At 39.3% G+C, this 24335-nt stretch overlaps 1 protein-coding gene across 1 annotated transcript; it reads left to right on the top strand.

Moving 5' to 3' along the window:
* Positions 1 to 11508: 11508 nt before the first annotated feature.
* Positions 11509 to 15568, top strand: ppp1r15b (protein phosphatase 1, regulatory subunit 15B). Its single transcript, XM_063480963.1, has 3 exons — positions 11509 to 11903; positions 12442 to 13757; positions 14640 to 15568. The coding sequence occupies exons 1-3, from the start codon at positions 11741 to 11743 to the stop codon at positions 14889 to 14891; spliced, it is 1731 nt and encodes a 576-aa protein (XP_063337033.1). The 5' UTR covers positions 11509 to 11740; the 3' UTR covers positions 14892 to 15568.
* Positions 15569 to 24335: the final 8767 nt, after the last annotated feature.

The following is a 24335-nucleotide window of genomic DNA, read 5'->3' as shown; positions in this document are numbered from 1 at the left end:
ACACCACTATTATACCAGTCTGATTTAAATAAGGATTTCTTATTGATGACTATAACCCTATTATTCCACAGCACAGAATTGTGAGGTGAATAATTGTGGGTGAAAATTAGTTTCCCAAAACTCAAAGCTTGCTTATAGAAACTAGACAACTTAAGAGGAATCTTAGATATTTCATAATCACATCTGAGCAAAAAATCTAACCCCCCGACCTTATTAAAGAGTTTGTTTGGAATATGGTACCACATAGAATGAGGATAGGAAATGCAGTCTTTAATCCATCTGAGCCTGAATGCAACAATAATGGATTCAAAGTCTAAAGCTTTCAAGCCCCCATTTTCATAGTCTTTAACTAATTGGGATTTGCGTATATAATGTGTTTTATTCTTCCAAATAAAGCTGAATATAATAGAATTGGACAGTTTAATCGTTTTAGGAGATGTAAAAATTGAATAACAGGGATATACGAGTCTTGAGAGTCCTTCTGCTTTAGACAGTAAGATACGACCTAATATGGATAAATCACGAGTTAGCCAATGATTAAATATTTTTTTAACTGCATTTAATCTGGGAGTTATGTTATTATTCTCTCGATCATTAGTATTTTTACTGATTATTAAACCGAGGTATTTTACCTCCTCTTTTACTGGAATATTGTTAATAATACTTTGGTTACAGCTGTGTACAGCTAAGATTTCACATTTTTGAAGATTTAGTGATAAGCCGGATGCTTTTGAAAATGAAAGGATTTTATTGATTGCAATAGAGACCATATTTGCATTCCTTAGAAATAAGGCAGTGTCATCAGCAAATTGACTAATTTTAAATTCTTTATCAAGAATGTTTATGCCTTCTAGATCTGAAGAGTTTGATATAAATGGCAAGCATTTCTGCTGCAATAATAAACAATAACGGGCTAATAGGGCATCCCTGCCGTATGCCACGATTAATTTTAAAACTATTAGAAAACCCTTGATTGAGTGCAATACTACTTGTTATATCTCTGTACAACATCTTCATTATACAAACAAATCTGGGACCAAAACCCACAGCCTCCAGAGCTTTAAATAAAAAATTATGCTCCAAAGAATCAAAAGCTTTAAAGAAATCAAGAAATAAAATGAGGCTGTCATGAGGAATTAAATGATTGTAATCCAACATATCTAATACTAAACGGGAATGATGATGGATATGACGTCCTTTTATAAAGGCTGACTGTGTCTCATCTATTATTTGAGTTATTCCTGTTTTTAATCTGTTGGCATAGACATGAGCTAACAATTTGTAGTCACAGCAAAGAAGTGTGATAGGTCTCCAGTTATCTAGAAGGATAGAGTCCTTGTTAGGTTTAGGAAGTAAAGAAATTATTCCTCGTTTCATAGTTGGAGATAACATTTGATCATTTATACATTCGTTAAATACCTCTAGTAATAAATCTCTAATATCACTCCAGAAATACCTGTAAAATTCAATTGTGATTCCGTCAGGACCTGGTGATTTACCACTCGCCATTTGGGAAACAACAGTATCCAATTCAGCTAAAGTAATTTCAGACTCATTGAGATTTTTAAAGTCTGCGTCAATTTGAGGAATTTTTTCATGGATAGAGCTAAAGAAAGAAATAGTCTCCGAAGTAGAATAATTTGTAGAGTAGAGGGCTGAATAGAATTCTGTAATATAGTTGTTTATAGTCTGTTGGTCTTCAGTTAGGGTATTATTAATTTGTAACTTCATTATAGTTTTTTTTGTTTGTCTAGTTTTCTCCAGATTAAAGAAATAAGTAGAATTCTTTTCCCCCTCCTCAATCCATTTAGCCCTTGAACGAATGAAGGCACCTTTTGCTTTGTCTATGTAAAGTTCATCAAGTTTGTACTGCAGCTGGTTTAGTTCTATAGAATTTTCCTCTGTCAGATGTGATAAATTGCACAATGAACTTATTTTTGCGGTAATTTCAGCCTGTTTCTGTCTCCTTTTAATAGCCATTAATTTTCCTTCTTGACTGGCAATTTTTTTGACATTAAACTTGAACCATTCCCATTTACTAGTAGAAGAAAAATCCTCCATTGCTTTTACCTCTCCTATTAAGGATTTAATTTTTATACAGAAAGATGAGCTTCTTAAGAGGTTACTGTTAAACTTCCAGTGAGAATTCTTCGGTTCTGATGATCTATTATCCGGGGAGATTGAAAGTGTTATGGCACAATGGTCAGTAACAGGGGAATGAAGAATCTTACAGTTGGATGACAGGGGGAAGAGACTACCAGTTATTAGGCAATAATCTAGTCTTGAGCGTTGAGAGCGTTCAGAATTACTCCAGGTGTAATGCAGTTTGTCTGGGTTTAACCTACGCCAGATATCGATTAGGTTGAGGGAGCAGGAGAAATCCAATATTGTTTGGTTAAAATGAGGAGAGTTATATTTAGTAGGAAATCTATCCTGTTTTTCATCTGGTACCATATTAAAGTCACCTGCAACAACAACCTTTTCAATTGAATAAATGATCTTCCATTCTTCTATCATTTTTTCCAAATCAGAAATTAATTTCCGGTTTTTGGCTCTATTGTTAAACCCATAAACATTTACTAAAATGTACTTAGTATCATCCAACTCTATGTTAACCATTAACCAATGACCTTCCTTATCACCTTTATGATCAATAACTCTTCCATTAAAACGATGTAGAAAAATAGCCACTCCTGCTGAATGAGGGGTACCATGAGATAAATAAATATCACCGCTTCCCCACTGCTTTCTCCAAAATATATGATCATCTTCGCTACTGTGTGTCTCTTGAAATAAAAAACAATTAGTGTTAGGCTGTTCCTTACAAAAAAGAAAAATTGCTTTACGCTTTATGTTATTTCTTAAACCTCGAACATTTAAAGAAAATATTGAAAGAACCACTGAATATAGCTTGAGAGTGCTTTAATAACTAGAGTAGGGCAATGGAACGTTTTACCTCCTATGAACTAACAGACTCAGTCATATTTAAGGACCACTGAGCAAGTTACCTGCTTAAATGTAGTTGAACAGTTATACCTTCTTATCCAAGTCGTTATAAAGTTCTTTCATTCTTTGATTTGACGACCGTCGATGACAGCATATCCTTCCTTTAGGAAAGCTTTGAGCCCTCTGCTCCTTGCCTCCTCCACCCTCGGCCACAGACGTTTGCGGGCTTCTCTGTCTTCCTTACAAAAGTCCTCTCTGAACCGAATCTTCATCTCCTTGCAGAACTTCGCCTCCTTGGACATCTTCCACACTAGGTCTCGAACAGTTCTCATGGCAAACTGTATGACGATCAACCTGGGTTTGTCACCGACTCGTCCCTTCTGCCCCAGCCGATGCACTGTATCCACTGTGTTGTACAGCTGCTCGGCGTTTGCAGGAATTATCTTGGTCAGAATTCCGATTATTTCCTCTCTTGTGTTCTCACCCTCCTTTTCGGGAACCCCAGTTAGCAGCAAAGACCATCTCCGTTTGTATCTAGCATGCTCCAGACACATTTCACGAAGTGCCTCGTTCTCTTTTTTCAGCGTCGCCATCTGCGTTTTAATACGCTTCACATCCTCCACCACAGATTTAACAGCTTCCGTATTAGCATCCACGGACTCCTTTACTTTTCTTACAGCGTCGGTGTTTTCTTGCAGCTGGAATTCATAACTCTTTAGATGCTCACTTTGGGTGTCGAATTTACATACCAGTTTTTGGATAGCGTTGAGGAGAACTGTGTTTGAAACTTCATTTTGCGTCTGCGATTCGATAGCCTTCATTCTTTTAGGATTTGGACTTTTAACCGGTGTGTGGTGACGATCAGTTTGCGGTTTGTCTTGCGGTAAGTCGTGCTGCTGTTCCATCCATTCAATATCTTCTTCGTCGCACGCCTGCCGAAGAGCCGCTAGGTGGTAGCCATGATCTTTGTTAATGTTAGCCATTTCGTAGCTTCAGAGAAGGTGGCCAAAAGTGATGGAGAGAAACACCGGGAGGAAATTTTTGAGTCTTAGAGATGAAGTATAACTATTCTGTTTCTAATTCCGGCTTACTTGATTGCGGTCATGACATAAAGGAGGTTATTTTCAAGAAAAGCCTCGGAGCCCACTCAAGTTGAACCGCTCACTCCGCCATCTTCCCAGAATCCCCTCAAGTTTGTCTGTATGGGACGGTCTAGTCTCCGTCGCGCTTCCCAGGTTGCCTAGCAACCATGATACTAACCGCTGGAAACGTGTCATACAACTTTGTTTGACAGAAATGAAGGAGAACATATTTTGTTCATTTGTTTGTTTGTTTCTACAAGAGCTTTGTGTGATTTGATAAGTATCTGAGGCTGAGACCACAGGACAGTAAAACATGATTTTTGGGCTTCATTTCTGTACTGAACAGTCATTTAAGATTAGTTAGTAAATAACATTTAGCTAATGTTGTTCATGAGACTAAAGTCATATCACTTTGGTAATGTAAATATAATATGGCCAATATTATAGTTATTATATTAATCATTATTAGCTATTACAGCAGTGAACATGAACTCTGTGTCAAATACTGAGCCTCAGTACAGATTCAAGTTGCAGTTATTTATATGTCTTATCACCTTAAATCTTCACTCAAAGACAAGTATCTTTGACAGTGCATATATAGGTGTATCATATATAAGAGACAAATGTTGTTCCTTCAGTATGTTGGCATTACTAAATTTGGCTCATTGCTTACATATATTTATAAAAAGAAAATGTACAAGCTGTGATAGCTGTTTCTGATGAAATGAAGAGTAGACTGATATATTAAATATTCCTTTATTGGGTGAGAAAATCAGACCATGTCATACCTGCTTTAAGTCATACAGAATAGATATCAGAGCCTTAAACAGGCTGACTTCTGCTAAATGGGTCAAACTGGGCAGAAAGTATGCAAACACATAACATCCTTATAGAATATGATGGAACACTATAGATCAACTTACCTCAGAATATATAAAGCATATAAACAATTACAGCAATATGATGCAACAAACACAGCAGTACTACTAATCCAAAATACTCAAAGCTTCATAGAACTGAAACAAACATTTATTTTTAGCTCCATTCTGCTGCTGATACATACTTTAGGTTTCTGAATATTAAACTTGTTGCTGCCTTTCATAGTGTGTAACTTGAAGGCCCTGAGTACTTTCTCCCACACTGAAAACACTGGAATGATAAAATTATTTAAACATTACCTAATAAGACTGATTCAGGACAGACAATTAGTTATGTTAAATTTTCCTAGCAGTCCTTCACAAACAGGGAACAGTCTGTCTATTCTCTCCATCTGTCAGCTGCTGCTGGCTCTTCCTCCTCCTCTTCCTCACACACTGCTGAGTTTGTCCTGGTGGATCATCAGGGGTGCAAAGCCTCACAGATGATGTGCAGCAGTGGCTCCCTCAGTCTGTCCTCACTCTGGACACTTGCAGTTGTCACACATGGAAATCAAATGTGTGATAAGCTGCAGGATTCAAACACAAGTGTAACTTATAAACACATGTTCATACTTTTATTCCACAATCAGAGAGAAAGAAACAGAGAGAGAGTGCAGGACAGACAGACAGGTGACAGTCTCAGGTGTATACACTGCTACAGAACAGCACAAGAGAAGGAGGATTTAGTGTTTGTGTTATTACGAGTGCTAAACAAGAAGAGTTCCCAGATGGTACAGTGGACACATGTGTGACTCCTGTGATTAGTGCTGGGCGATATGACGATATATATTGTGTGGACGATAGAAAAGTGTCTATCGTGCCCTTTGTCTTCTATCGTTTCTAACCCTAATTTTATAACGTCTTGATGCATTCTCAATCATCCAGGAAAGTAAATCTCCAAAAGTTGAATCTGTTCATCTGGACGTAGCGTTTTGTGGGAGAACTGGAGACTGGTTTCAGTCATTATGCAAATGTACTGTTTATAAGGTTGGGGAAACCTGCTGTCAGCTGAGACTGAAGAAGTCACTTGGATGAGTGACGAAATGTTTCTCCCACAAAACGCTACGTCCAGATGAACAGATTCAACTTTTGGAGACCTAATTTTATAAATTATTACATAAAATATATCATTAACCCTTTACAACCGGTCGGAGCAGGCACACTCCGTTTTGCCTAACTATTTTTAAATCCCTGTAGAACTGGAACCACGTAAGGTAGCACAATAATTTTTTTTTTTTTTGCATATGAAACCGGAGGAGTTGTACTTACATCTTATTCCATTAGCTTGTCCTAGGTCATGGTTTCCTTCCACATATAGCTTTGCAAAAATTGCATAAAAAGCACTTCCAGCAACAAAAACATAATATTCCAGACTTGCAGCAACAAAAACATAATATTCCAGAAACACGCTTTGCCGATCCGATCAGCTGTTCATAACACTTCCTACGTTGGAATATAAGTCAGCACAACTATCACATGTCCGCCGTTACCTGTCCGAAACCGGAAGTGACGTAATTTTCGCGGATAATGTAGTTTTTTTTACTTTCAAAGCCTATGTTGGTGTTTTTAAAAGTCATGTTTGACTTTATGCTTTTCTGTATCGTTTCTGGGATGCTTAGAAGTCAAATTACACTGTTGGAAATAGTTTATTTTGATGCACATGCTGTTTTTTTGCAAATTTGCATTATAATATTTATTTTCATTTTTCCTGTAGTATATAAAAATTAGTGTATCTCAAACATAAAACTATGAACACACTCAAAATAAATTTCTCGTGGTTGGAAACTATTTTGTGCAACTTTTTGTATTTACAGTTATGTGGGATAAGCCTCTTAAATTTCTCTAACTAGAAATATATGTAAAAAAAAAAAATCAATTTTTTTGTAGTTGATTGCACTTTTTTGCAATTTATGTAGTTACTATGGACTTAATGCATACATATTATTAAAATTTGGGCTATAACGGTTGTATTGATGTATAGCAACTTGAAATGCTCCCACAAATGGCACTACAGCATGTAAAATGTAAAGATAAGCTATGGCGGACTTGGTTCTATGGTAGGTCTTAAAGGGTTAAATAGCCTGTGGCAAATATATTAGTGTTGTCTTCTCACTATACATACCCTTAACTTTATGCAAGAGAAAATAAAGTATAAAAAAAAATGATATTTTTCGCAAAGAAACTCCGTCTTGTGGTTTTGCGACATGGTGCTGCTTTACGTGCACCCGGATTTGCGACATGCTTTACGGTAACTCAAATCAAAGACTGCACCCTCTCCACTCGCTGTTTACAGACTGCATACTTTCCAGATGACCACAGGTCAGGTGGTATATCGTGATATATATCGTTATCGTGATATAAAATAATTCATATCGTGATAAACATTTTTTCCATATCGCCCAGCACTACCTGTGATTAAAGCATCTTTCTTTCAGCTTAACGAGTGAACCGTCAGCTCGTTCAAACACACGTTAAAGTCCGTTTGGCTCGACACCACCGAACAGAGGCAGCAATATAACATAGCTAACATTAACAGTGCAGTGAATCCTGCTTGTGCCGTGATATTCAGGACTGCAAACCGAGCAGCATCACTGACTTTCAGCTTGTTGTGTTTGTGGATATATGACTGACTTTAATTATCCATATAATCATCACATTCTCTGTAAGATTAAGGTCGACTATTGAACGGCGTATATTTTGAAGTAAAGGCTTTAAAACCAAGTTAGTACAAACATCGCTAATGTCACATAACTTTCCCGACATGTGGCCAACAGTAATGTTTTAATGTTCTTCGTTATAAAAACATTTGCGCATAAATAAGTGACATAATATTCAGTACTTACTTTTGAAAGTTTACTCTTCGGCCGCTCCGCTTCCGCCGTTTTTTCGGCAAAATTATCCACACCACCGCCGCGCTATGAAATCTGGGATATGTTGGGCCATGAAGGCTACACCGACCCATCCTTAAAATTCAGGGAAATTAAGGACGCATTTGAGGGCCGCATTTCGAGCAGCCTTTGAATTGGGACAGCCTTCGTCGTGTCGCTGTGACGCAATCGGCCTTAAAATGCGGCCTTTAAGGCTGCGGACAGCCCAAATCCGGTCATTGGGGGCGTTTATCAATATGCGTACTTGTGCGTACTTGCGTTCTCGTGTACTCGTGATACGTCATCAGTCGGAGACCAAGTACTGTTCCAATTCGAACTTACACATCAAGCCGAGAACGCGAAAAAGTCCCGGATGTGTTCTCGCTCCGCCCGTTTTATCGAGCATGCATCGGTGTGGACTTGGTACAGCTAAATATCCCAGAATGCATTTCGTCCAGAACAGCGGACTCCCGGCACATCGTTTTCAACCCCCCCCCCCCCCCCCCCCCCGCCCGCGGTCTTTTCGCTACTCAGGTTAAAGAAACCCCAACAGCTGTCTATTGTATTAAATGTCCACTAAAATAAAAATAAAAGCATTCTAACATCTCACCTGCTTGTTTTTATTAAGGTATGTACACGTATGTACATGTACACTATTTTTATTAATAGAGGTTTCACTACTGAGGTTAAAAATGATATATAAGTCACTTAGATCACTTCTAAATGTTAATGTTTGGTTTATTTCAGTGTTTTATTTGTCCCTGAGTAAACCGGTTTGGCTGTGATTAAAGTTGAGCTTCATAACATGTTACTCACAGTTAAATTAAGAGGGGACGGCAGTAGAAACTCCGGACCTGTGACATCATCACGTACGCTGGTGTTCCAATTGTACAAATCGCGAGTCCGTGCTCGCGTTCTCGGCGAGTCCGTACTCCCGTGCGTTCTCGGCCAGTACGTACTCGCCGAGAACGCGAGTACGTACTCGCGTACTTGAGAATTGAGAAACGGCCTGGTACTTCCTGGCTTGTGTAGTTACTAGGTAACAAAAGCTCAACACTGCCCCTAGCGTCCTGGAGCACTTCCGTTGTGTTTTGGAGTTTGCAAGTGTTTTGGAGTTTGCATGTGTTTTGGAGTTTGCATGTGTTTTGGAGTTTGCATGTGTTTTGGATTTTGCAAGTGTTTTGGATTTTGCATGTGTTTTGGAGTTTGCAAGTGTTTTGGAGTTTGCATGTGTTTTGGAGTTTGCATGTGTTTTGGATTTTGCAAGTGTTTTGGAGTTTGCATGTGTTTTGGAGTTTGCACGTGCTTTGTCTCTAGGGGCCACCGTAATACGGACCTGGTTTCCATGCAAAAGAAAACACTGGGAGCCGCAAATACTTTTTGACATCTAAAATTAAGATAACACTGTATATATTGTTTTTTACCTTTATGCTTTGTGTGAACAACTAAGGTGTGTTGCTTATGAAATCCATGAAGTGCTACAGAGAAAATTACATTTTATTTATGTAATTAACACATTTTGAACTCTTAAAGAAATATAACAAAAGGAAAGACACGAGCCGCATGCGGCTCCGGAGCCGCAGGTTGCCGACCCCTGATCTAGTGTGAGAACATTGTTACCTTTTCAGGCTTTTTACCCCAAATTGTACCTGGGGTCACATCATTTTCTTTACATATATTTAATCTTGAGGTTATATACTCTGCTAGTTGATTGTGCACCTCGGACTGTACAGCTGATCCAGTGAGGAAAAATGAAAGGGAGGGGACAGTATCGCACATCAGTCCGGTAAATCACAATCTCTCCACTACACAAGTGCTCTACAAACCCAAACATCATGGCTAACAGGTGGATTCTACTGTTTCAGTGCAGCAAGCCAGCAATGAACAATCACTTAGGGCTAAAGAAACAGAGTGAAAGCATGTCCTTGTTTTATTTTTAACTCAAAAATCATTTCAAAAGTGACCCCCTTAGACTGCTTTTTAGTGCATCCAATAGCATAGCAACTATCTGGCATTTTGGCTAAGTTAAACTCGGAAGGTGGTCAAAGACTGGTTGTAAGGCAAAGGGCCACAATACTGTTTTTGCTCGCCAGGTGGGCGTGTCCCAGTAGCTCTGACATCACAGGTAAAGGGAAAATGGATTAGCAGCAACTAACCAACCTAGTACATTCTGTACTGTCACAAGATGGTGCTACACATTTCCTAGAAACATCAAACAGAGCAATTATTTCTTAAATCCAGCTTAGAGACAGAGTTAAATCTATGACCGATTTTTGAAGGTGCGCTCCAGTTTAATTGGCCTCAATACATGTAGTGTTTCATGTCCACTTTAAAACATGCTGTGAATAAAAGGATCAATCAGCGTGCGCTGCTTATTATAAACCTAACCTGCTCCCAACAGTTTTTATTTTTTATTTTCTCAGCTGCAAACTCTGTGCTGAATAAGGGTTTGAGAGTAAAGATGATATATAACAAACATAATTAAAACATAGTTTTAGTTTACATACACAATTTTATATGAAGTCAACAAGTACAGTGTAGGTGTTTTTCTTATTAAATTAAATTATTGGAATATCGCTTGCTGCCAAGAGAAAGAAGAAATTGAGAAATAAATTTGTCTAAACATCTATATGTATATATGAAGCTCATCTGGGAAACTGTGTACTGTTACATATAATTTGCAGTGTCTAAATGTTCACAGATTAATTCCAAAGTTAACTCTTCTTCCATTTCAAAGGAGACAAAAATGTGGGATAAATGACATAGAAAGTAAACTCTAGCAAAAATACATTTATTGAGTACATTGCCATTTATGCACTGATCTCCCTGCTTTGATATCTGCATTACATTATGCCAAACAATAGGCTTTTGTTTATGTACATGGGTTTGAAAAAGAAATTATTCAACCAAGAAAGTGTCACAAAAGGAAAGTTAAACTGCATTCGATGAATGACGTTCCCTCCTTCTCTCCCTGCAGAGGTCCAAGAGATCTTCTAAGAATGATGATGCTATTTTCTGGAGTATTGATTGGTCATTAGGCAGTGGATGTAAACACAAAACATAAAGAGCTAGCGCACTCAAGTGTTGCCTGTTTATAACAGCATGACAACTCTTTTGAGCACAACTGCTACTCATCAGATGTTTCTACTCTAAAACATAATTTGCGCCTAATGTTTGAATATTAATTCCAAAGTTAACTCTTTTTCCACTTCCCTGGGACAAAAGGTGGAGTGAGAGTAAAATCTAACAAAAATACATTTCTTGGGTAAATTTCAATTTTATACACTGATCTCCCCGCTTTGATATCTGCATCACTTTATGCTAACCAATAGGCGTTTGTTTTTATACATAGGTTGATAAAGGAAAACATTCAACCAAAAAACGTGTCACGCAAGGAAAGTGAAAGTCCATTCAATGAATGAAATGCTGCAATCTCTATATATTTTGTTTTTATCTCTGGGAAACTCTATAAGTTTTCGTTATTATCTAAATTTCACTTTTAAACCCGGGTTTTCCAGGAAGCTGAGGAAATTACGGGCACTTTCTATGCGTCACACGTTACGTGACCTGTGGGAGGAGTTAGCAGACGAGTAGGGATCCAAGCGAGTACAGTTACTCTGTCCAATCACGGTGCAGCGTGACGTCAGTATGTTTATATTAACGGGAGTGTTGCAACCTCGCGACATTCAACTCTTGCTACTACAACGACGAAAATACAGCTGAAGAACATGGAGAAAATACATGAGAACATTTGACGAAGGAGACCAAAAAATGGCACAGTCTTGCCGAAAAATGAAGCGACAAAACATCGACGCATATCTGTCACCGACGAATACGCGAAATCTCTTGGTTTTCGACGAGGAATACCAGAATACGTGAAGAGTTGTGTTCAACACAGTCGCCGAAACTCGAGAAGAAAGACGTGAAAATGGCTACGGTTGTTGGTTCCCAGACTAGCTCTGAGCGGACGGCGATGGAAAGGTTTGGCAGCGGAGGGATGGCGCTTCTGCCGTGGACTAAACAGATGCTCACCGTGCTGTGGGAACAGCTTCGGTTGCTGGTTCAAGTCATTTACTACACTTTCCTGTCAGGTAAGAGTGAGACGAAATCAAAAGTTTTTTCCTTGGGTCTTACGCCCACTTTATAGCTGCTAAGGTTAACCTTTGGTGTGTTTACTGTTGTTGGAAATTCCAAGACCACTGTGTAGGTGTAATATATGTTTAGTTTTTTTAAATATAGTAACTGTCATTAAACGACATACCTTTTAGCAAACTTAATATTCTATGGGGCTGACACTATGCTGTGTTTTACTGTCTACTGAATAGTTCCTCGATTTTATTTTTGTAGATTGCGGAAGTTGGAAAAGAAACACAATGTTTACGTGCGTTCTCAGCATTTGAACATTGTTTAGCCATCACAGTAACATTTCCCGTAAAACACTTGAAGTACAACACACGGACTTGTATGTTACTCTCCGTAAACCTTCTTTGAAATAATACGTAAAACTGCAGTACAAACACAAACCTTGTCTTGGCGTCATAGTATGAATGGAATAATTATTTCTTAAGAAAATGTAACTTGATTACATTTTATTGTACTTAAAAGCTTTTTTTTGTTTTCTTCTTCCAGTTTTCCAAATGTTCAGGTTTGAGGTTCACGTGAGAATCACAGACGAGACTGGTCAGCATATCCAGCACATGACCACAGCCACAAACCCAACAGAATCATTCCTCTTCACCTCTTTGTTTGAGGGAGACAACGGCGTCATGGTTGGTGGTTCAAATCCCCTCTCCAACTTCTGTGCTGACGTTGGTGACCCCTTTGCTGGGAAATCCACTGCTGAGGCCTTGCTGTCCAGTCTCCGTGCTGACGACCTGTGTTGCGGGCTTGTGGATGAGTTTGTGTCCAGAACAGCTGGCAACGAAGAGGGCATCTTTCTGGGACACCAATCTGGCTGGAAAATGGGCTTCCCTGGCGACTGGAACTTCTTTGTGTCGAGCGGCGAGGACTCTGGTTCAAACGACACCTGCCAAAAAAGTAGTGAGGAAGACCTCAAATGGGATATTTCCAAGGAAAAAGTTTTCAAACAGGACACATCAGAAGAAGATAGAAACTCTCACTGGAGCAGTGAGGAAGATCAGAACACTGTAGAATTTGAGAGTGACGAAAGTAAAGCACTTTGGGAATCTCTGTCAAAATCCAGTGATCCTTACAACCCTTTCTTTTTCTCCGCCTGCATTTCAACTAACACAGATATGGGCAAAAGAAAAAGTGAAGTAAAAGACTGTAGCGATACCGACCTCATGTCCGTAAGCAAGGCCAGTGAGGAAATGGTGGGGTCTCAGGGCCTGAAGAACTGGGTCTGTCGCTCCGACAGCGAAAGCAGTTGGAGCAGTTGGGCCAGTTCGGATGGTTCAAGCCCTGACATCGACAAGGAGGAAAGTGAGAGGCTGTGGGACTTCTTCAGCAGTCCTGAAGACCCTTACAATCCCATGTGTTTCACTGCATGCACAATCAGCAGCACAGCTCCCCAAGCCACCACATTCTCTAACTGCGAAACCCCAAAATCTGACACAGACACAGAGGAGAAAGAGAGCACCATCCCCCCTTCATCCGAAGATGATGAAGAATCACTGTGGAAATCTCTCTGCCTAAAGGATGACCCTTACCACCCTTTGAACTTCCAGGCACCCCTTCAGAGCTCTCCAAAACTAACACTCCTGCAAGACGATCATTCAGATGTTCTTGATGTTCACCACACACCAAATTCATCCACAAAAGCAAAGAAATGGGCAAAAGCACCCCAGAAGCCTGTGCTGCCAGAGAGACAGACAAAGCATCACTCCCATCCAGACACTATACTAGTTCCCTGGAAAAGATCTGCACAAACACCCACACCAACTTCAGAGATGAAAGAAAGCAAGGCTGACATCACCCAGAAGAAGGTAATTGTCTGCTCATTTCTTATTTTTTCACCTTTTCCACGTGGAGATGTTAAAGGAACCCAAATACAAAAGTTTTGGTGTAATTATTATTATTTTTTTTAGCTGTGGGCTAAATATATTAAACCGAATGAGTGTGTAAACATATTGTCAGAAATCACATGAAAACACTTAGTTCATTGACCCAAACCAGGGGTAGGCAACTCAAGGCCTCGAGTGCCAGTGTCCTGTAGGTTTTAGATATCACCCTGTGTCAGCGCACCTGAATCAAATGATTAGTTCAGTCCCAGGCCTCTGGAGAACTTCAAGACATGTTGAGGAGGTCATTTAGCCATTTGAATCAGCTGTGTTGGATCGAGGACACATCTAAAACCTGCAGGACACCGGCACTCGAGGCCTGGAGTTGCCCATCCCTGACCCAGACAAATATAGAAGAGGAGGTGATCTCATTTTTAAAGTTAGAATGTTAATATCATGAAGAGGAGGGCCTATTGCTGACTCACGTACTGTGTGTGTGTGTGTGAAACAGAGATAAAGATAACAGTTTATTCCTTCCTCCAGACTGGGTGTCTTAAGCTGAGTTGTTTGTTTTCGCTTAGCAACACTGGTCGTCATGACTAAGCCAGTCATGTGACACCAGCGAGTCAGGAGAGACTGACTTCCATGTGTATCAAGTTGCAGCAGTATTGCAAAGTTAGCACGAAGGTCTTATGATTAGACAAAGTCACGTCATATTAGAAAAATCAGTACTTGAAGTTGGAAAGAGTTGACTCAAATCTAGCTTTTAGATATTTAGAGTTTATAATCCCTAAATACAAGCACTTAAACATCATATGACATCCAGTATTGTTCAATAAACTATAATATAATTCTTCTGAATTTCAGGTTCGATTTTCTCCTGTTGTCAAAGTCCATGTCATGCGGACCTGGCCGTTTGCGCGACAGGCATCTCGTAAAGGACACTGGGAAGAGATGGCACGAGACCGTGACCGCTTCCGGAGGCGAATTGATAAATTGGAGCAGGTCATTGGCCACTGTTTCACCCAGACCCACAGAGAGAACATGCGGGCCTACCTGGACAGTGCCTTGAAAAAAAACAAAAGGGTCCTGAACACTGATTGTTTCATTTCCTTTTAGGATGAGAACTTGTGATTGGTTGCAATGCAACAGTGATTTTTGATTTAGGCCAATTAGAATTTTGATGTTAGGCCAACGTAAAATGTTTGGTGTCGAGTTGAACAACTTTGTACCTCAGAAGGTTTTATACATTGTGTAACTGTTGCACTGACTGACACTTTCTCATTTTAAGCTCAGCATTACTGTGTGGAATGTTGTTTTTGTATGCCTTATATAATGACCTAGTAATGTAACTTATTGGTGAAGTTTGCCATTTATTTTTACCTTTGTTTTCAGCAGTTTTTATGTGTGAAGAAACCACAGTCGTGACTCTAGAAAAAAAAAAAAGTAGAAAATGATATCACAAAAAAAGCAGAGCTTTATATTGCAAAGTGTTTTGAGAAGTTTTGTTAAGCATGATGGATACGCGTCAGGTTCTGGTGCAATTCTTGTCTTACTGTTAATACTTAAGGATTTGATATTTAAGTTTTTGTCTTGTATTTTCTTATATTCCTGCACATAAATGGCAGCTTTTTAGTGCTGATTGTGAAGATGGGCGTTTATCTGATTGTATTTGCTGGATAACACTTTGTCCTCTGTGACTCACTCAGCTTGTCACGATAACATCGTGTAGCCAGACTGTCCCAAGCAAATTGATCATTAGGTGCTCTGAATCAATAAAATTTGTTACATTGTAACTTTTTTTCTGTTTGGCTTTTTTCACAACCTGACAAATGATTGGACAAAAAAGAAATGAGTTCATGTATGAGAAATTGGTGAAGTAAAGGTGGCCCTGAGGTCTCAGAAATTTGCAAACAACACAATGCTGAAAAATAAGTAAATCACTGCAAAAGTGATGAGATTCAAAGCATGAATGACACAAACATGGTGTGGGGTTGTGTAAACATGCAGAGAAAGACGAGTTTCTCTACATTCTGAAAAGAAAGCATGGATATCAGCACCTCCAGCCTGACTCTGACCAAACAAACTGGTTTAACCTTTTGACCCCATCTGGACACACCCAGTGTGGTCATCCAGGGTGTGAAATTTCCAACAAAGCATGTGCCTTTGTGGGACTTCAACCACTGAAGAGATAAAGGTAAGTGCATCACTTGCTTTGCATTACTGATAAGGTGATTTACAGGTCAAAAGGGGATCACAGTTGCTTGGTAACTGGAGGTCTGCAAGACAATTTTATTGTATACAAAGTGATGACTTTGACCTGCTCCCTATCTGAATATGAATATATATATATATATATATATATATACATATATATTATTTCACTTCCTCCTCATATGTTTTCCCTTACATGTTACCACACACATGCACACAGGAGCTAATAATTTCCCACTGGGATGTGAGTCTCCGTGCAGAGTGGCTGCCGTAAGGCTGTCGTAAGACAAGGGTTAAAAACACAAAGTATGATGAAATAACTTTCCTGAGGGATGAAATCAATTAGCAGGTCTCCCCACCCCATCGCCGTCCCCTCCCACATGTGCACACACCATGGTGCAAAGGTGAGCAATCACTGACATTGTTGCTGTGTCAACGCAGCGGTAAGCCTACTGCTAATCTCCCACCACCTCCTCCCCTTGCAGCATGTTGTGTATGTTATTCACCATCTGCTTCAGTCTTGCACCCCCCCCCCCCCCCCCCCCCCCCCAAAATGAGTGGAGTTCATTATACTTTAATATCACTAACTTGGGTTATTTCATACATTTAACAGCACCAAAAATAGTTCAAGCCACAACTTTATTTTAACTTAAAAAGAGTATGAAATCCATTTATCAGAAATTCAAACGACCCAGACAGACACACCGAGCTTTTATGGGAACAAGAACTCTGTACTGCTTGTGACAGCCTTTCATCTAAATATGATCTGCTATTAAATTTATTCTTTTAGCCCTAAAAACATGTGAAAGTCTTTCACACGATGTGCTCAGACCGTCCTTGCGTGTATGTTCTTTACATCATCAGACATCAAAACATGCTTGTTTTTCAGAGTGCGAGGCTGTGGAATGAATTTTGTTAAGAGAGTACATTTTCTGGATGCTTTGCTTTTGTTCTCAGAGGTTGGCCTGATAACATCGTCTGTAAGCTGAAAAACAAATTTTCACATCTATGGGGTTTACTTTTGGGTTTGTTTTTTTTTTGTGGGGGGGGGGGGTTGCATACAGGGTGGTGAAGGTAGGGGAGGTACATCTGTCCCTCTAATTTCCTTTAGCCTGCCTGTCTGATTTTACAGTCAGACATGACTTGACTGGCTTAACACTGAATAACCAACCAAGGATTCTATGCCCTGCTCAAGGGCACTACAAGAAGACAGACAGTTATGAGGGCCAAATGAAGCTCATCACTTCACCATTCCAGGATGAATATAGCAGCTTCGCCTTCGTCAATCCCTTCCTTTCTTCCCATTTTCTTCTTTAACCCACTCCCCTCTCTTTGTATCTCTGTCTCCATCTTTCTCCTCCTCATCTGCTCCCAGTACCATTAGCTCAGTGGCCTAGGCGACCCCGTCTCCAGGCAACCGGCAGGAGTGGCGAGGCGTTGAAAGGATTGCAGGTGATTGCAGCAGTGGTGGAAGCAGCAGCAACAGCAGAGGCAGTGGGCTTTCAGTCAAACACACACACGCACATGTACACACACACACAAACATTCGGTTGCCCCCTCTTACTCGCCTGCCAGAGAAGGGTATCTCCTGGGTCACAATTAGCTGATGATGCAACCTACCAGCAGCTATTGTGTCTGACACCACCTCATACAGACAGAGTGCATGAAATACAAAACGCAACAAGTCTGTTTGTCCTGCCCATTACATGGATTACATGATCCAGGCTGTCTGTGTAATAAGATGAGTTGTTTGGTTCATCTATACTCCCTCTTTGAGACACATGTTCCCTTTTAAACTTGCTGTTTGTGATTCAAATGATTTCACAACCCTTTGTTCAATATTGAAATTGAATGCACCAGGGAGAATACTATTTGTCTCACTCACCGATCAACAAAATCAACTAAAAGGTCCTTTCTGGGCCCTTCAACTGGCTCCAGAGAGAGCAACATAAGGAGTGGTTCACCACCAATTTAAGTGCATGGATGAAAACAGTAATCAAAGAAATGCTTACTGTTATTATCTTTCTCCCTATTATTTTCTCCCTAAGATCCACCTCCTTAAGTAAGTGTGAAGTATTGCATAGTCAGACATGAAGCTATGTGGTAAACAGTGATCCATGGCAGTATATGGCCCATTTATGTGGATTAGTGCGTCTGAGCAACACCCAGACGATACAGACAGATGGTTCAAGATGGAGCTGAATTTAGATGTCGTGTTTAAATTTAACCACTAGGGGACATTGCCTTCTTAAACTGTCTTCTGGTACGTGACACAGCACACATAGACACCATGGTTACTAACTGATGACAGCAAGAAACGGCTACAAGATGTGCTGCAGACCCCTGTCACGTTTTTTAAGAGTCACGTGAATGCATCAGTTATTCATGTTATTCACATTCAAGGGCTCGCTGTTTAAAACCTACAACGGCATATTTATAACGCGACTTCTTGTTTTGTTTTTTTGTTTTTTATTAGCTTCCAGCCTTCTCTGAAAGATTAATCTGTAACTCAAAATAGTCTCTTTCCTGTAATGGCATGTATATTTGGTGCTTACTTCCGCAACTAATTGACCATATCTGGACATCCAGTATGGTTATTAGTCATCTCTCTGAGACACAAGGCTATGTAGACACAAAGAAATGATGTAGGTCTGCTGCCCTCATGTGGTGAAGCTGATAACATCACGGCAAAAGGGTTTTGTTGTTGATGTTGTTGATGTTTTTTCTATGACTTGCTGTTGATTTAACTCAAAAGAGAACCCAGTTTTAGGCCAATGTTAGGCCTGAGTCTAAAATTAGATTAAGGCATCTGCAGAGTTTTAATCTGTTTGGACCTGCATACAAAAGGGAACAGCTGTTTGTGCAAGGCAAATAAACAGAAAGGCATGCACATTTCACAACTTTTAAGGAACTAGACTCTGGCCTAATTTTTAACAGGAAATGAATGGGGAGAGAGAGAGAGAGAGAGAGGTAATGACATGCAACAAAATTTCCTGCTGGATACAAAACAAGGAAGTTCATTTTTTTTGGTCAAATCTTCAATCCCCGTGGCACAAAATGACATTTGCAATACTTTACTGAAATGTTTTAGGGTTATTTTTTGTGTGTGTGTTTTTTTTTAAATTATTATCATGATCATGATTTTTCCAACTTGCAAAACCAACTAATCCACTGGTGTTTGAGAAGGTGATGATTACAGTAGTGACAGTAGTGCTCAGCATGATTTTTAGGCACTAAGACTGCACTAGTCTCTCTTATGTGTTCACCAGTTTTCAATGCTGTCAAAGGGAAAACAGAACTAATTACCCTTTAATCCAGTCTAGTTTGCTTTTTGTGAGATCCTGCACTGATCCAGCTGATAGAAAGGCTTTTGATTGACCAGGATCACTAGAAGTGTTGTCTTATTAAAAAGGTGAGCTCTTGTCCATAAAGCCTCACATTTAAATTTGTGATGTCTGTGAAGGTTCTCAGTCATCCAGGTCATGGTAAACTAAGGAGCTTGGAGAGAAAAGTGACTGTAGTTCTTTAAGTTTCTTGAAGATATTTCACCTCTCATCCGAAAAGCTCCTTCAGATCTAAGAGCAAATGGTAGAGCGTGTCAGATTTTTAAGACCTATTGGGAGCATTCCTAAGAGGGTCGTGGACCCACTATTGATCATCTGCCTAACCACATGAGCCAAGGTGTGAAAACGAGTGTGGATCTCCATCAGCCAAGGTTTCAGGTGAACCCATTGTGAGACCTTGCCCCACCCTGTCATGTGACTTGCTGATCCTTGAGGCGACTGCTGTTGTTATTTTATGCAGTACAAATAAAACTGAACTGAATTATTTTGATGTTTATCCTACAGCTAACTCAATTGATACATTTTTTTTCCAGTAACGGCCTTTACAGATATATTAAAGTCATTGTTTGTTTGTTTTTTACATTTATTCCAGGCTTCCGCAGTATCCTTTTATATCATGTGTATCATTATATGTCATGTATCAGTAATAACTAATTATACCTGTATTTTTGGCCTAAATTTGAAAGAGCTTTTCTTTACTAGGAAAACTAGTTGTGTTGGCAAATATGTGCTTTTATGATAATTCCCAACATGTGGAATTTGGTCATGCCTGACTGTTCTTGAATGCCACAACTGGGGCAACCTGACTGGGATCGTGCCATTGGAATGGTCGAGGCAGGGCGGGCAACCAGGCATGCTGGCAGGGCAATGAGCTCTGATCTCAACCCCAAAGAAAACGTGTAGAGTCGCTTGAGTGACAGAGTTTCTCCTCCACAGACTCAGCAGCAACTCCAGGCAGCAGTGATAGAAGAGTGGGAGCCGTCCCACTGGATGACATCCGGAGGTTAAACCTGTCCATGAGGCATATTAGTGCAATGATCAATGCAGATGGGGGGGGGGGGCACTAATTAATGATTGTGTGTGTGGGTTTTTTTTTTTGGTAACCTGCAACGTGCATATGTTACTTGGGATTTTTTAGTTCTTTTTCCTTATAAAAAGGTAACGATAGTCTCTCCTTGTCTTCTGCCAGAATGCCTGTATTTACTGCCTGTCTGTCATGTGTTGTGTTGCTCAGGAAGACTTTTTCACTCAGCTGTGCTGCCTTAAGAGTCCTACATTTGAGCCCTGGATCTGACACACAAACACACATACAGATGTAAAAGGAAGCTACATGCCAATATTTTCATGTAAATTAACTTATTTGTTTGTAGAATTTATATTAAAATTTTTACACATTTTTGCATATCCTTTTGAATTTGGACATATGCTACAGGGAAAATGGATGCTAGATCAGCTAAAAAAGACAATTATGATAAGCTTAATATGCTTTCTGCTCTATAGCCAGCTTGAAGATGCCATCTGAACACCACCAGAGGGAGACAGAGTAACGCTGAAAATGTCCCAGATGGTCTGGTAGTCATCAGCAAGTCTTCTGAAGAAACTGACTGGATAATTTCTCATAACTCAAATGGAAATATGAGCAGCATAGTGGAGAGAATTCACACTCATAGTGAAATTGTTTCAGAAATATTGACCTTTTCACTTCAGGCAGATTTCTTTCCAAGGAGAAAACCTTTTTTGTCTTTTTTGACAGAGAAAGACAACTTTATAGGTTTTGACCATATTTAACAGCCTTGGTGAAGGGAACACATTTCATGAGTCATCGGGTGATGATCATGATTTGCAGAAAGGTAAAACAAAACAAAACAGAACAAAAAAGTTAACTATGACTTATATGACACAGACAGTAAAGAAAGCACAATTAACTGTGATGATTGTATGACTTTTTTAATTAAACTGAACGTAATCTTTGTATTTACATGTTTACACTAATACTGCCAGAACATCCACATTTTCAGCAGCTGAACGCTGGAAAGACTGAAATTAACAGAACGATGACTTTACTTTTTTTTTCTGTGTTGTTGGAGTCTAAAAGTTAAGCTCCAAATTTGGTTTCCCAGGTGATGTTTTTAACATTTAAGAAGTCCACACAGGATGGGTGAGGCTCTGCCAGGCCTGCGGGCTGTTCCACAAGTTACAAACCCTCATATGGAGCAGAGCCATGCATTATTCACCCCACATTTACATAAGACACAATAGTGAGAACGGTGCCAAAAAAGTGTACGGCTGAACTGTGTGTTTGTGTGTGTTTATCTGGCGTATCAAGGGTGCTTCTGAGCATTCCCGTGAATCTCTTTGCCACCTGAGGTTTTTGCTGTTCTGCCAACAATTGTTGACGCAATCTAGACGAGGGCACAGACCCCAAGGCTCATCCTCGAATCCCTGAAAGCTTTGGTTACCCATTACAAGAAGAGAGAGCAAAGGAGGGAGTGGGCAGATAAAGGCTGATATTGTTTCTGTGCACATTTATCTTTCTGTCTGAAAGCCCTGTTTACTGAGGACTTAAAGCCAAACCAGGTTCTCTGGCATTTTTGAAAAAACACAGGTTAGCGTGGCCATGACTTACTTCAGAATTCCTTCACGGTGACGAATGATGTAATATGATGCTCTAACAATCACAAAGTAATACTGTTATGTTCCTGTGATGGCATGCCTTTGTGTTGAGTCAGAAAGAAATCAGATAAGTGCTCAAGTGTTGATATTAGATTTGCTATTTTGAACACATTAACCGAGTTTAGCAGTTTCACCAGAGTGAATGAGCAAGTTGAAGATTTAAAACAAAACTACAAAATAGTCCCAGAAGCACCAGAATAAGTGTCAGAGAAAGCTGGACAGGAAACAGATTCTCCGCAAAACAATGCTCACTGGACAAGGTGATCACTGGGCAAGCTATCTTTCAGGAGGGCCCTAGCACCTTCAATATACCCTAAATATGTTTCCTCCTCCAGTCAAGGGTACTTTGCATCTGTTGTTACAACAATTTGAACTCTTGCGCTACCTTCAGGCAATTAGATACGGATAATGTTTAACCTCCATGATGGAGGTTATGTTTTTCTGTTAGCATTTGCTGGCGTGCCTTCTGTCATTGCGTCTGTAAACACAACAGCACAAAAGGTTTTGAATGAATTTTGGTCCAACTTTGCAGGGGTTCAGAATGGGGTCATGTTAACAATCCATTAAAATTTGCCTCAGATCCACCAAGGTCTTCGAGGTCAACTTAATGATTTAGTAGTTGAAAATGAGCAAAAAGCCTTAAAACTGAGCTGAGAAACTAATATTCTTACAAGTGTGGTGTCTATTGTTAACATATAGAAAGTATCATATGAAGATTTAAAATATCATGTCACATTTGACTTCTGACCTCTCCTTCAAGGTCAATAGATAGGCCAAAGTGATAATAATGCTATATAGAGCTATTCAAAAATATGTTTCTTACTGCCCTTGTTTGTATTGACTGCATATAGAGAATTATATATGGGTGTTCTAAATATCATTTTATTATGACTTTGTTATGTTCATTACAGTAAGAGGTTAAAACCATTTAAGTACATTCAAACAGTTACAATACAAATATTTAAATACATGTACAATGTTCCTGAGTATTTTTTATTTTGGAAAACATAATAAACCTTTGATCACGTTTTTCACTTAGCTTTCATGTAAACTTTTAAACAAAGTTTACCAAACAGTGAAATGAATGCTACACATGTATTATGTCCACATAAATCCACATGAAAAATAATTATAGTCGAAATTATGTCAGGTATATAAAAATGGGTTTCAACAGGGCAAACAACAACTGCTTGCACTTTGCACTTTTTTTTTTACTGCACTAACATTTCTTAAATTATTTTTAAAAAGCGCAAAGAAAACAAAATGAATACAGAGAAAACACTGTGCTATTTCCTTAAAGGTAAGTGAGCTGCCACGTCGGAGGTTTGTGCTCTCGGAGTGCTTCTTGATTATTTGTTATTCTAACTTTCCAAATGATCAAGAAGACATTCTTTACCCTCAAAAAATGTTCTGTTTCCCCCAAAAATCTTGGGTTAAACTTAAAATGACAACTCAGACCTCACAGATGAAACCTGAAATAAAGCCTCAAATACCAAAATGTACAGAACTGTCAAATTCAATTAAATTTTGCATCTGTTTGGTTGTTCTTTCAACCTGGAGACTGGATCTGTTATTATTTATTTCGCATTAGTAAAAGCACTGAAGTTGACATTAAACTAAGGCTTTTCAGGCAATTACCAAGATACATTCTTCTGGGGAAACAGCTACACTTCTACACTGAAAAATCATTTACTGGCCACAGTGAATTGCAACTACTCATGTTTAGATTTCTGTTGTTCAGCCTTCTGACAAAAACAGCCAGCAGCCGTCTGTAGGTGGCACAGCTGTCAAAATCCTGCAGCTGTTGCCTTCCTTACCTGCAGATGGCACACATCAAGAGTTTTACATCTCTAATGTAAAACTGCTGCTGCAGTTTCTCTTCTGGATTGGAACAGCGAGTCCTTCATTGAAAGTCTGCAGAGTGGCGTTTGCTTAGTGTGGTTCTTTGTTGTGTGTGTGTGTGTTTCACTAATTTCACATTGATCTGTTTCTTGAGGCAGGTTTTATTGCTTGAGAATTTTGAAAACTATTCTTTACCTCACTGGCCTGCTATTTTCAGAGACAACTTTTTGATATGACAGATGCATCAAGAAAATAATTTCTAAAAAAGAGACTGTTTCTTTAAGCGAGGTGGATGATTTTAGAGGTTCAAAAATGAAATATGAGTCATTTTATTCAAGCATACTTCCCATTTAAAATCTTCACAGATGGTCACTCATTTCAGTCTTTGAATTTCATGTGTATAAAAACATACTTTTCTATGTGAGGTATCGTCACAATTGTCAAAATTTGGTCCCAAAACAGTTCCGCTTCTTTGACACACATCTGCATT

This window comes from Pelmatolapia mariae, linkage group LG7, assembly GCF_036321145.2.
Source record: "Pelmatolapia mariae isolate MD_Pm_ZW linkage group LG7, Pm_UMD_F_2, whole genome shotgun sequence".
Lineage (NCBI taxonomy): Eukaryota > Metazoa > Chordata > Actinopteri > Cichliformes > Cichlidae > Pelmatolapia > Pelmatolapia mariae.
Note: the sequence above shows the minus strand (reverse complement) of the source record. Positions and strands in the feature narration are given on the sequence as shown.

What these genes read in the sequence shown, in the direction of transcription:
- ppp1r15b (XM_063480963.1), top strand. Translation starts at nt 11,741, where the DNA reads ATGGCTACGGTTGTTGGTTCCCAGACTAGCTCTGAGCGGACGGCGATG. An exon ending in TTACTACACTTTCCTGTCAG is followed by an intron (nt 11,904 to 12,441) that starts GTAAGAGTGAGA and finishes TTCTTCTTCCAG; the next exon opens with TTTTCCAAATGTTCAGGTTT. An exon ending in CTGACATCACCCAGAAGAAG is followed by an intron (nt 13,758 to 14,639) that starts GTAATTGTCTGC and finishes TCTGAATTTCAG; the next exon opens with GTTCGATTTTCTCCTGTTGT.